General features: G+C 38.2%; 1 protein-coding gene across 3 annotated transcripts in view; it reads left to right on the top strand.

Annotated features, from left to right (window-relative positions):
- The window catches only part of LOC149317584 (CUB and sushi domain-containing protein 3), a 796,080-nt gene that overhangs the window by 731,193 nt on the left and 51,356 nt on the right, over window positions 1–13,531 (top strand). For all 3 annotated transcript variants that reach the window (XM_089517858.1, XM_089517859.1, XM_089517857.1), the window contains 3 exons: window positions 842–1,027; window positions 2,587–2,760; window positions 7,470–7,652. In XM_089517858.1, the coding sequence (XP_089373984.1) occupies window positions 842–1,027; window positions 2,587–2,760; window positions 7,470–7,652 (543 nt within the window). The remainder of the gene's footprint in view (window positions 1–841; window positions 1,028–2,586; window positions 2,761–7,469; window positions 7,653–13,531) is intronic.

Here is a 13,531-nt window from a genome sequence, read left to right as displayed (position 1 = left end):
TACTAGGTGCTATTTTACTGCAGTCTTGTACAGAATTACTTAAAAGTAAGTCTAAATATGTTCAATAAGGCTTACTCACCGGGTATAGGATTAATGTTGGTACTTACGTATTTTGAGTTTCACCCAATGACCTCTTAAACATTTACTAAGGTGGTTATCATTGGTAGTGGGGATTAAAAATCATTGCCACCAGTGATTGGATGCTAGAAACTGATGTCATGGTCAATAAAGGCTGGAGAGGCAGTTATGAAACCATGTGTAACCCATTTTGTATGGACTGGGTCCGTATTAGGGTTAGAAAGGGGCGTCCCTAATACGGACCGAGTCCGTACAAAATAGCAGCGCCCGTTCCACACGGGGGCTGCCATCTTTAAGTAGCGGACGAGCTGCGTCCGCACGTTGCGCAGCACATATGACGCTGTGAGTGTACCATTGGCGCCTTGCGGCGTCATATCTGTGCCACAGAAAGAAGCGCCATTTTGGGGCTTCTTTTTGCTCTGCGAGGGAGCCGTGCGGTTTGGCTGCTGCGGTTCCCTCGCAGAGCAACCGGCAGCGGCACAAGACTGCCCCTTCTGGGCAGTCTGTAAAGCGCCATAGAGTTCATACTCATTGCAGGTTCTAGATAAAAATGTGAATGCAGTATTGTATAAGTTTAGTTCTTATCACTTTCTCTTGTCTGCATTATTACTAAATTGTCCAGTAAACAAACACGTGTCGCTTAAACTAAATGTCTCTCTACCCCAAGAAACCAAGATTAATTTTGATAATATATCTGTCTTGGTACTATTTCTTAAAAAAATATGAACTATTGTGATGTATTTCTTCACTCTTTTCTATTCAGTGGTCAACTGTTCTGACCCAGGAATTCCAGCAAATTCTATAAGAGAAAGTAAAATTGAACATGGAAATTTTACTTATGGTACAGTTGTTTTTTATGACTGCAATCCTGGATATTTTTTATTTGGATCTTCAGTGTTAGTTTGCCAGCCCAATGGTCACTGGGATAAGCCTCTGCCGGAATGCATTAGTAAGTATTTTAGGATATGCATTGATATTAGTGGTGGTAGTGATGATGTTTTCGTATAGTGCTTTCAAGTATTTAATGCTCTTCGCATACAGAGTTGTAATGCTTAGAACAATCCTTTAACACAAGTCATGTATTTACTGCTTGAAAATTACTCCCCATCAACCATTACACACAGACATGCAGATAAAGCAAAACATTAGATACAGAGGTTCAAATTAATAAGTCAGCTGCTTTGCCACTTAAGGGAGTATCTGTTCTGAATACATGGAGAATATGTCACCTAATTTTTAGCTCTAAGTAAGAATGCACAATTTCTGTTCAGTATACAGTAAGTAGGACCAGCCACAAATGGTTAACTTCCAATGCAATGCAATGCAATGCAATGCAATGCAATGCAATGCAATGCAATGCAATGCAATGCAATGCAATGCAATGCAATGCAATAAATAAATAAATATGAATATAGCCAGCACATACATACATCTTTACCAGGTCTGAATGAAATTTTAAATGAAATTACCTTTCTTGATGATCTGCTCAAGTGAATTATTTATTTAATGTCATGACCCTTCAATCTGATCATCTTCCTGTGCCTCCAGTTTGTTGTTTTCTCTAGAGCCACAAAATATGCATTATTTACTTCCCATAAAATTGCTGGGCAATTTGTCAATAGGTATGATTCCTTATAAGTGAAAATGTATGTGACTCCTTTCCTCCTAAAAAACATTAAAGTTTGATCTTCAAGGAGTTTTAAAAAATACCCTCTGATATCCTTTTAATTAACTTTTAGAAAGTGTAAATTTTGTGTGTGCACATTTACAATATGTGGCATGCAAAATGTACTTGCAAATATATCCATACTTCAAATGAAATGAAAGATAGCCAGTTTTTTGGGTTATTTGAAATTTATTGCTGCTTTTTATTTTGGTAGCCCATGTTTTCAATGAATCTACTCCTATTTATTTACCTTTTTAACTATATGGACAGTTCATCACTTGGGACCAGTACCTCAACTCTTTATGCTACATTTATCTCTTCAACATGTGAAGTCCTCATCAAATTAGTTACAAAAATGCTACCCTGATTTGGGCTTCTGTCATATATTTACATGACTGGTCTCATACTTGCAAGGGTTTTCCACCATGTTTTGATAATATAATTTATGTTAGGAAGCATGGGAATATTTGTCAGATCTATTATATAATGAAGGCAATAGGAAGCCTGAAGGTACTGGTCTTATTGAAATAATTGAGTGACGTCTGCGGGGTGGGCTTACTTGTAGGAAGAAATGACATTCACTGAATTTTGGATATTGATGTTATTCTTATTCTTAATCCCATAGTATCACATTGGGAATTATACATCCTACTCACATGGATATATACAAATAAACAACAGTGGTTTGTTTTATCAGTTATAAGAGAAACTCAGTTATAGAGACACAACGTGATAGTAGTTTGGGTTGATCACATAAACATGAATATATGGTGAGGGTGGACAGAAGAATTTAGTTTTGTGATTGTAATGTAATTTTTTTCTCCAATATTTATGCATCATAGTGATTGACTGTGGTCATCCTGGCATTCCTCCAAATGCAGTCCTCTCTGGGGAGAAATACACATTTGGATCCACTGTTCGTTATTCTTGCACAGGAAGACGGTCACTAATAGGTCATCCATCTAGGACATGTCAATTAAACGGACACTGGAGTGGATCTATGCCCCATTGCTCAGGTACCACTTTTAAAGTATGTGAATGTGCTTTTGAAACCAATTCTAACCGTGTATTGGTTTTGGCTGGAACTTGTTTTCCTTTCAGGAACTTGGAAATCTAACCAAATTCACAAGATTTAGCTTCAGCCAAAGCCAAATTCCACAAAGTATAGCAAGAGTGGAAATTGAAGGTTTCTAGTAATATTTGGCATGAAAGATAAATGGTGACAATGAGCCAGGACAGCTAACCAGTTGCGATAAATGTTTTCATTTTATTTACATATGTTGTAAATGTTGAATTTGAAATGGACAGCTACATTTTTACTCTAGAGTAAATGTGGGGGATCTAATCCTTTGTAATTTGTCTGGTGAGTTTATTTTTGCCCACCCTTGCACACTACGCAGCTTATCCATACAAGACCCATCACATCTTCAGTTTATATTACCCAGAAGTGATTAATTTGAAGGGAAAAATCACTTTTGGCCAACAGAAAATTTAGGCATAGGGGGGCTGAACAGATGCAGACAACAATAATTTGAAAACAGTAAAGTACTTATCCAGTTTGGGACCCCAACACTTCTTTTAGCATTAATAATGAGAAGAAAGATGTGACTGCTTAAATTAATCAATTACTTTTTAACGCCATTTTTTTCTTTCATTTTTTTACTTTCCATTTTTACTCAAAATGCAAGAAAGCAGCAGCACTGAAGAGCCATGCCATTAATTAATGTATCATGTATGATGTGTGTGGGTTATGGTATCCTAGTTTCAGCTTAGTCTAGGTTTTGTCAATTTACTGAAAAAGACAGAGCTTATACAACTGAAACTACTATTTCATGTTACAAGCCACTAAGTGGAAACAGATACCCTCCACGCTGGATTTTACTAACTGGAAGAGAACATATTACAAATTCTAAGTTATGAACATTCTCACTCTGCATAACCTGAACCCAGTATTAGGCAGTGCAGAAAAATACAGAAATGTCCTTGAACATCCTTAGTGTAATGATAGAGAATTCAAAGACATAGCCATGTTTATCCCGAAAATGAGTGTACAGAGGAACCTTGTAGCTCCTTTGAAACTAATTGAAACAAGGAAGCTGGTTTAATGGGACTGTGCCCTATTTTTGTTACATAGTGCTAGACCTGTAGTAGATGTTTCCTGTGACAAGTCATAATAATACAAGTAGTAACATCTCAGTGAAGAAGCTTCCAGTCATATACTGATTGTTGACTCAGGCTGATGACAGGAAAGAGTACAAAAGGCCATCTATTCCAACTAATCCTTATTTAAGCAACAAAGGGGCTCTAGAGATGCCGCCCCTTTCCTTGCTGCATTGGGGCTGCGGCAACCTCACACCATGGCCCCAATCTGGCCTTTTGAGGTTGCAAAAAGGAGCCCAATCTGACCTTTCGAGGATGCAAAAAGGAACCATGGCTATATGGTTCTCCTTTGGTGCTGTATCATATGGACACAGAACCAGAGGTGTGCCATGACACTGCTTGCCATGTGGAGCGACATGCGGTGTCAGGGCTCCCTGGGGGCGGAGTCGGGTGTGCATTGTGAGGATGCTACACTCCAACTCTGCCCCCATGCCGGTCTTTCAGGCTGGTCTGTAAAGGGCCAAAGTCTTTCTAACATCTGATACATTTCTTTATCCTTGTTATTCTGGTGTCCTCAGTTGTGGTTTGCTGTTCAGTCCTGTCTCCTGCTTTATATTTTGTCCTGATATGATCTTTGGTCCTAATGCCTTCTGACACGGTTTCTGGATGTCATTGACTATTATCTACAGTCCAGTCTACCATCAAAAGCTACTTCAGTGTGAAAGCTACTATGTGCAGTACAGCTGCATACAGATGTAAAAACAAAACAAAAAAACAGGACATATTTCCTTTAATCTAAGGATAGCAATAGCATTTACATTTCTATACCACTTCATTGTCAACTCAGCACTCTCTAAGCAGTTTACAATGTGTAAGCCAATTGCCTCCAATGATCTGGGTACTCATTTTACCGACCTACAAAGACTGAGTCAACCTTGGAGCCCTCTGGGATCGAACTCACAATGATGTGGCTGCAATACCAGCATTTAACCACTGCACCACCAGGTCTGTTGAGGAATCTGACTTTTCCTATATGCAGTGGCACTATACTCATGTCTTGATTAATGTGTAGGAAGGAATTTAGCTATCTACTAGATGTTGCACTTTTCCAGATGTATGCTTTTAAAACACTATGCTTCATTGTCTTAAAGTTTAAATGTACTACTCGTACCCTGTGGTCCAAGCAGGGAGGGTCACCTCATCACACCATTATGGGCTAAGCTCCTCGTCCCACTTCACTCACCACTTACCAGTAAGACCTATCAAAATAACAATTTGTATAGAAGACCTGAATGTGTTATTTTGGCCAAAAATAACACATTTAAATGTTTTAGATAATGTTTCCAACTCTAATTCTACCATAAAAGCGAGATCGGGATTTTATAATTTCTAAAGAGGTGCTCAGCAAACAGGCAGTAAATACATCATGCTCTAAACAGTGCCGTGACCATTTAAGCATGTTTTTCACTAACTTTCCAAACTTGCACTGCAAGCAGTGTAATTGCTTTTCTGTATGATCAATATTTAAACTCCTGATTCAGATTTTGGCTCGAATATATTGTGGATTAATGTCACCACATATGGGGTCATTACTTTTTTGTGCTGAAAGTAAGTAAAAATAATAGTGTTTGTGTCACTGAGAAGTATCAGTCATCTGTCTTCCTTTTGAAATATCCATTACGATAGTCTATGATCTAAGGCATGCTTACAAAAAGTCAGGCATAAATCTGTTCATTATAGATGACTAACAAGAAGACCATGCTTAAGTGCCTTTGTAGCTTCCTTCAGAGATTCAGTGGAAGGCATCCTTATGCCTGCTAAAGGCAGGCCTGTTTTGCCTCTGAAACAGAGCCATAGCTCCAGTACAGGCAACAGTGCTGTATAGTCAGAAAACTGCTGCCTAGTATGGCAACCAGTATTTTCCTCAGTATTTGGTTGTTTGAAAGAATTATGATGGTGGCAGAGGAACAAGGCTTGAGAATTTGTCAAACTTTTCTGGAATAAATATAATGAAGCACCATTTCATTGAAATTCAGAAGACAGTGTAAAGCTCACCAATTCGGTGCTGATTAATCATTTCTTAAACATTGTTAAGAAGGCAGAAAATGAAATAGTAACTGCTATGCTTATTCCCAACATGTTCTTTCTTATGTTTAGTTTAGTTCAGGTTTTACCTTATTCTAACTGTGTTTATTTACCTGATACGTAATTGGGGTTGTACTTTTCATTATTAATTAGTGTGATTTTTAAGCAAGCTTTGCTAAGTAACTTCAATTGCTGATTTCATTTTCTGACTAAACATTAATCCAGACTACCATTAACCTTGCCCCCTGTTACAATAGACACAATGCTACTGCTATCATTAATATGGGTAGAAACTATTTATTTGGAAAAGGGATGGGGAATGAAAATATAAAGCAGTTGCCCATTTCCTATTCTGAAAAGGGGTAAAAACTAAATTGTGTTTATAAACTGATTGTTCATAATTGTTTTGCTGCTCTACTAATGATAAGTAAAACTCACGCTTTTATTGTTGCTTATGCATTTTTTGTTTTCATTAATTCATGTTGGATTCTTCAGTATTACAAAGCATGTTCATGTTTAAAACATAATAAATGTTTAAATAAATAGATTATCAGACATGCACAATATTGTGCATGTATACTCAGAAGAAGGCAGAAGTGTTTCGATTGTGTATTCCTACATTGCAGGGGGTTGCACCAGATGACCCTTGGGGTACCTTCCAACTCTATGATTCTGTGATTCTACTGAGACATGTAAATAGATCCCATCCATTCAGGCAGAAGCAGTTAGAGCAGCTCCCAGAACATTTCTGATGGTAGAATTTCCTAGATCATGAGAGGAATTCATATATCACAAAGTTTACTATCTCTTCATTATACATAACTGTCTGTCACCATTTAGGTTGTCTACAAAGGCAGATAGTGACAGCTCTCTCTTCGTGTGTGTATATATTAAAGAGCAAATAAAATATTATCTTCTTTTGCCTCAGCACCAGTGGAATCTTTGCTCATGTTCAGGGTCTAACTGTATGTCGGGATCATGCACACTTTCTTTTATACTTGCAATAGGTCACTTGCTTGAAGCTTCATGAGTGTATTTCAAATCCTTGGTGTAAAAGAGCTTTTGATACTTGCTTATATTTTACAACATGTGTCACTCTATATGTTATTTTGGATGATACATGATGGTTTATTAAAATATTCAGACACTAACTTTAAAAAAAAATATTGGCCCTATATATAAGTCAGTATATATTGACCTGGAGCAGACTCAAGTCTATATTTTTAGAAAGTACTATGAACTTCAACATTTGGCACTAAAGTTTCTGTTTAGACACCATGTTTAAAGCAATGTTACAACCTACTTGAAGTGCATACATAACTTCCAAGATAAGAAACCAAGTATAAAATCACTGTTAGACAACAATTTAAATTCCTTCTTTTCAGAATGTATTTTAAATTTTGTTTTAATTATGAATTTTGCTATTATAATATCCCTTGTGTACATTCTGTGCCTTTATAGTTTATACTGTTTTTAAAAATAAAACACAGTATCACATTTGTTGTTCTCCCTGAAACCATTTGTGTACCATATATTCTAGGTGATACTGCAGGATCTTGTGGAGATCCTGGGATCCCAGGTCATGGTTCTAGAGAAGAAACCAATTTTAGAATAAAAAGTGTTGTGCAATTCTCCTGTGAGCTTGGCTACATTCTTCTTGGATCAGAAGAACGAACGTGTCTGGCAAATGGAAGTTGGACAGGAAGGCAACCAGAATGTAAAGGTAATTTTTTTGTCTGGAATACAATACAGTGCAAGTAAATAGTCCCTATAACAGTCTATAAAGATGAAAGCAATAAATTTAGTACAGTGATTTAGAGAAATCCATATGCTATACCTTAGCTACTTGTACAGCCCAGGTGTTATCCTTCTCTATAGGGATTGTATTGTCATGACCGTGGTGTAGTGCAGTGGATGAGCAAATGTGAGCTCCTTCCATCCATTGCACAGATAGCCTCCAGCATGCTTTGGATTATCTGGGTGAGTGCTCAGTCTATTTCAGTCCTGTCCCTGCTTGAATGTATAAATGAAGACGCAAGAGTTAGAGATAAATTGTTCAGTATGGAATGCCAAATCATATATTTGGAAAGAATTAAAAGGCATGAGATCTCTTTAACATGAGGCATACTGCTGGATATTCAACATAAAGTTTTCATGGTACTACTTATAATGGCCATTATGTGTCCCACTACTCCTCATATCTGATACATGTAGAAACTGTAGCAGTGACCAGGCATGAAAGAGAAAACATGGAACGAGCCCTTGCTTTTCTTCTCTATTTCACTGCTTCTGGAGCACCAAAGGGAAATGAGTTTGGAGATAGGTGTATAGGAAGAAGGTATTTAGAAAAAGAAGAATTCAAATTCATAGGGGCTTGGCTTAAACTTGTCTTGGCTGCTCAAGTAGAAAAATCTTTGAGGATTCAGATTTGTTATTCAAGCTAGGACACTTGGTTGTTGGCAATATTTGATGTGCATAGAAGACTGGTGTACAGCAAAAGCAGTTTAGACAACAAACTCGTGTTTATTATAGGGAGTCAGTGTAGAACTATACATCCTTGGTGGCCTTCAAACAGTTATGTGGGCTTTGGGTCATGTATATCAAAATCCAACTGTTGCTCATGTAGCCACTTTAACTCCTTGCTTGCTCTTGGTGCTGATACAGGCTCTGATTCTTTAGAAGAAAGTGTGATCTGCTTTCAGCTGATCCAACTGATTGGCCTTTGACAAAGTTCCCCATGATATTCTTGCAAACAAGCTTGTAAAATGTGGGCTAGACAAGGCAACTGTTATATGGATTTGTAATTGGTTGACTGGCCAAAGCCAAAGGGTGCTCAACAATGGCTCCTTTTCATCCTGGAGAGAAGTGACCAGTGGGGTCCCACAGGGCTCTGTCCTGGGCCCAGTGCTATTCAACATCTTTATCAATGACTTGGAGGACAAAATTGGGGGCATACTTATCAAATTTGCAGATGACACCAAATTAGGAGGAATAGCTAATACCCCAGAGGACAGGATCAAGATTCAAAATGACCTGAACAGACTAGAAAACTGGGCCATAGCTAACAAAATGAAATTCAACACGGAGAAATGTAAGGTACTGCACTTAGGGCGGAAAAACGAAAAGCACAGATATAGGATGGAGGACACCTGCCTGAATGAAACTACGTGTGAAAGGGATCTAGGAGTCCAAGTAGACCATAAGTTGAACATGAGTCAACAGCGCGATGCAGCAGCTAACAAGGCCAATGCGATTTTAGGCTGCATCAATAGCAGTATAGTGTCTAGATCAAGGGAAGTCATAGTGCCACTATATTCTGCTCTGGTCAGGCCCCACCTGGAATATTGTGTCCAGTTCTGGGCACCACAATTAAAAAAGGACATTGGAAACTGGAGCGTGTCGAAAGGAGAGTAACTAAAATGGTGAAAGGTCTGGAAACCATGCCCTACAAGGAATGACTTAGGGAGCTGGGGATGTTTAGCCTGGAGAAGAGAAGGTTAAGAGGTGATATGATAGCCCTGTTTAAATATTTGAAGGGATGTCATATTGTGGAGGGAGTAAGCTTGTTTTCTGCTGCTCCAGAGACTAGGACCCGAAGCAATGGATGCAAGCTGCAGGAAAAGAGATTCCACCTCAACATTAGGAGGAACTTCCTGACAGTTGCATTACAAAAGGGGGTGTGATGGGAATGGGAGGCAGCATAGAATGCATTTTACTGCACAGGAGAAGGCCAACGCTGCAGCCAGGAATTCTCATTGCGTTCCAGATGCATCCCAGAGGGAGCAATTTTCAGAAATGCTTCTAAATAGTTCCCGAAAATCTCCTCCTGGGAAACTCATCTGGAACAGAATGAGAACCATGCCACCTTCTGTTCCCATCACGCCCCCTTTTGTAACGCAACAGGCCTGTTCCAGGGCCTGTGCAATAAAATCCATAGTTATATGGAGAAAACTATGGATATCTCTGGCAAGTTGAAAAATATGATTGGTGATAATAATTTCATAGTTCTACAGTGTAAGTTCTACAGTGTAAACACTACACCCAACGCAGCAATGAATTCTTCAAAATATAATTGATTTACATCAGGATTATACTATAATTTGATGTTATAGTTATCTGAAGTGGAAGTCAGTTACTTTAGATAATGTCAAATTACTTGAAAATACCAAGTTGTACTAAAGTAAATAAACAAAAGAAGATAATTTTTAATGATAAAAATGTCATGTTGGACACTGAATGCAGAACCTTTCAAGTTAGTGGGGGGTCTCATAAAGTATGAACAAAAGCAAAGAGAAAAGAGATTGTGTACTGCATTATTTAATCTAAGGCTACTTTCCCAAACATTGACCAAAACTGAATCATGTGAGCAGGCTCATTAAAGTAAATAGGAATGTGAGAAGGATTTGGAAGCAGATATTCTTTAATATAATGTAGAGTAATCTTTCATAGTCCTTTGTTGTGCCCAGAGGCTGTAGAGTTTAGTAATTACCTCTGAGGAGAAATTACTTGAAGGCACAAAAGCAACAACAATAGTCCCTCACCCTGAGGAGCAGAAAAATATCAGAGAACATAATCTATGGCAAAACAAGATAAAACAGTTCAACTAATCAAAATGAAAATGTTACTTTTCTGTAAAAATTTATAGGAATCTATAACTGTACTGTAGCTCTCTTAACAATGTATAAAGCTCTTTTACGTAACTCAGTGTTATTTACACTGTCTTGCAGCAGCTTTGAAGAGCTTCATATAGGATTTTCCTAGTGATTCCTGGGGTACTTAACCTGGGATGTTATGGACAAAAAATTGTGTGTTCTACCATTGAACTGTGGTTCTTCAGCATTTGTTTTTCAGCCTACATAAAAACTCAAACTGCTACCACATTTCAGTTTATATCATTTCAAACAATGTAGAATTTCAAAGAAATTACTTGGAATACAATTGGGTGATTGTGCTGGCACAGTTCCAGCATGGTATAGTGGTCTGAGTGTTGGACTATGGAGATTATTGTACCTGTAAATCCTTCGGGATAGATGCTGGATTGAAAAGTCAAAACCAGGTGTTATCACACACAGCTGAGGCTAGGCAAGTGCAACCCATCTGAAGCCCAGACCCAACTGCACTTACTGTATCTAAGAGCTTTTCAAAAACTGGAGATTGTCATTTTTGAAAAACTCCTAGATAAGTGTGGCTGGGGTCTGGGGTGCAGATGAATTGCACGAATCCAGTCTTGGCTGTTGGTGATAACACCTGGTTTTGGTTTTTCAATCCCACATCTATCCCAGTAGGATTTGCAGGTGTAATAATCTCCTATGATTCTGTAGATCAGGGATCAGTTCCCTGCTCAAACCCACTGGGTGATCCCACTGCGAATTATTTTCTTTCAGCCCCAGAATAGGTTCACTTTAGGTTCATGATAATTCAGAAATGACTTGAATGCACAGAACAGTTAATTGTAAGCTCCAGCAATTTTATTCATTCTATATTAGTGGAAGAAATATCTACTATACTTTTACCCAAGTTGCTCACTATTCACCATACTGATTAATAGAGGAATGTAAAAAGCATTTGGTGTTTAGCCACGGTTCTCTCCCCATGTCAAAAATGACCACTGAATGTTACTGAAGATAATCTCATTTTGAAAATCCTGATTTTGAGTTTTAAAACACTTTAGATTGAATCCATCAACAAGGGTTCTTAGACAAATTACATAAAATAAGAGGGTAAATTATCTTCTTTCTTGGCAACAGAATAAAAACACAGGAAGCAGAGAGTAAGGGGACAGGATTGTCAGATCTTGAAATAGTGGAATTAGAAAAAGAGGTTGTACTGCAATTGGTGCATTCTTATGTGTTCATAAATCATCTAGAGAAGTGTTCCCCAAACTTTTTCAGGCTACCAGCCCCTTTCCTCTTGGGTGACAACCCTACTGACCCCCCCCCCCCACACACACACACCTATTTCTTGATATCAGTTTTACTGTTTATGCAGCAGTGACCCAGCCAGCAGTGTCTTACCTCAGGGCCAGTACACACCAACATAAAGTGGCGTGCTGCCGGTGATACTAGGGTTAGGGTGTACGCACCAACTGCATGCTCCCTAAGCCTAATTCATGGCAGTTTCGGATTCCGAGCGAGGGCTGCCACAATCCCGGCATTGCCATACAGCATCCCCATGGCCGTGCGGGGAAGCAATGTCATAAGGGATGCAACACAGCCCTTATGACGTTGCAGGAAGGAGCTACATTTTTCAACTCCTTCCTAGAGCAGCTCAGTCCCATGGCAATTACACAGCTGTGGGAACAATCCTGAAGGGAAAGGAGCCACCCCTTTCTCTTCCTGGCTGTCCAGGTGTCCAGGGGCATGAAGCCCCAAGGACACCCCTTTTCCGGGCAATGGAGAAGCGGCCCACCAGTCATTTAAAGACTTCTCTCAGACAACAAAGGGTTAAGATGGGGGGAGGTACATGCTAATGACAGCTTACATCTAAATCTAAAGTGATTATAGGAGTAATAAAATAATTTTTGGAGAATATTATGATTTTGTCTGTATATGAATCTAGATATAAAGTAAATTATTACATAAAACAAGTATAGTAAAAAGAGTATTATTGTTTTGGTGGTGTAATTAATAGTTAATGTTAATTGACTTTTTGAAAAAGATTGAAGGTGAGTTGCTGGTTGTTGTTGGTTTTATTACTTAAAATGACTTAAATATATAGATGAACTGTAATTCATAGGGAAAATGAAGAGGGGTAGTATTTAAAATAAAATGTACGTACAAAAGAAATAACTGGGAGTCATATTTTTCTCTTCTGTTTTATTTTATTTTATTATTTTTGATGTTTGTAGTTTGTAGCTTTTTGTGTAGTGTATAATTTGTAGTTATATATGTTACTCAGTTTTTGTACTTTTTAGTCAGTACAAATAATTTGTAAAAAATAATGCTACAGGGCATTGGAGAATTTCATGAAAGACATCAGAGGTTTCAGTGGTGCATCTGCACTGCAGAAGTACTGCACTTCGGCACCACTTCAAATGATGTAGTGCAATCTGGAGATTTGCAGTTCTGCAAAGTCTTTAGCCTTCTCTGCCAAAGAGTACTGGTCAAAACTACAAATTCCAAGATTCTGTAGGATAGAGCCATGGCACTTAAAGTGCTATCAAACTGCATTATTTATCCAGTGTAGACACACCCACTGTTTCATTATGAGACACAGTATGTCTCTAAATAATATTTCCTGGGGAAAATATGGGTTGCTAGTGCCCCAATGCCCAATATTAGATGATAAGTGTTTGGAATGATTCAGCAGGAGTCCTCTAAAATTGTAGGTGGGGTTCTTGCTCATGTAAAAGGTTTGTAAAATTGCAAGAGAAGTTAAAGACTTGTCTTCAGTCAAAAGACTATATATTTTGAGCAGGAAAGGGGTGGCACAAAAGGAAGCAGAAATCAGACTCCATATTAAACGAATATTAGAGCAAAATGAAAGGTTCCTTCTCTATTGAAACTTCTGAAGATTTAGAGAATTCAACAGACTAGCAAAATTGTTCTGAAGAAGGTTTACATGTGCCTAATGCAAACTACTTTGATTCTAGAATTATTATCC

Source organism: Sceloporus occidentalis, unplaced genomic scaffold (assembly GCF_023333645.1).
Source record: "Sceloporus occidentalis isolate IW3139 unplaced genomic scaffold, rSceOcc1.0.p SCAF_3, whole genome shotgun sequence".
Taxonomy (NCBI): Eukaryota; Metazoa; Chordata; class Lepidosauria; order Squamata; family Phrynosomatidae; genus Sceloporus; species Sceloporus occidentalis.
The sequence above is the reverse complement of the archived record's forward strand: the minus strand, read 5'-3'. Positions and strand labels throughout refer to the sequence as shown.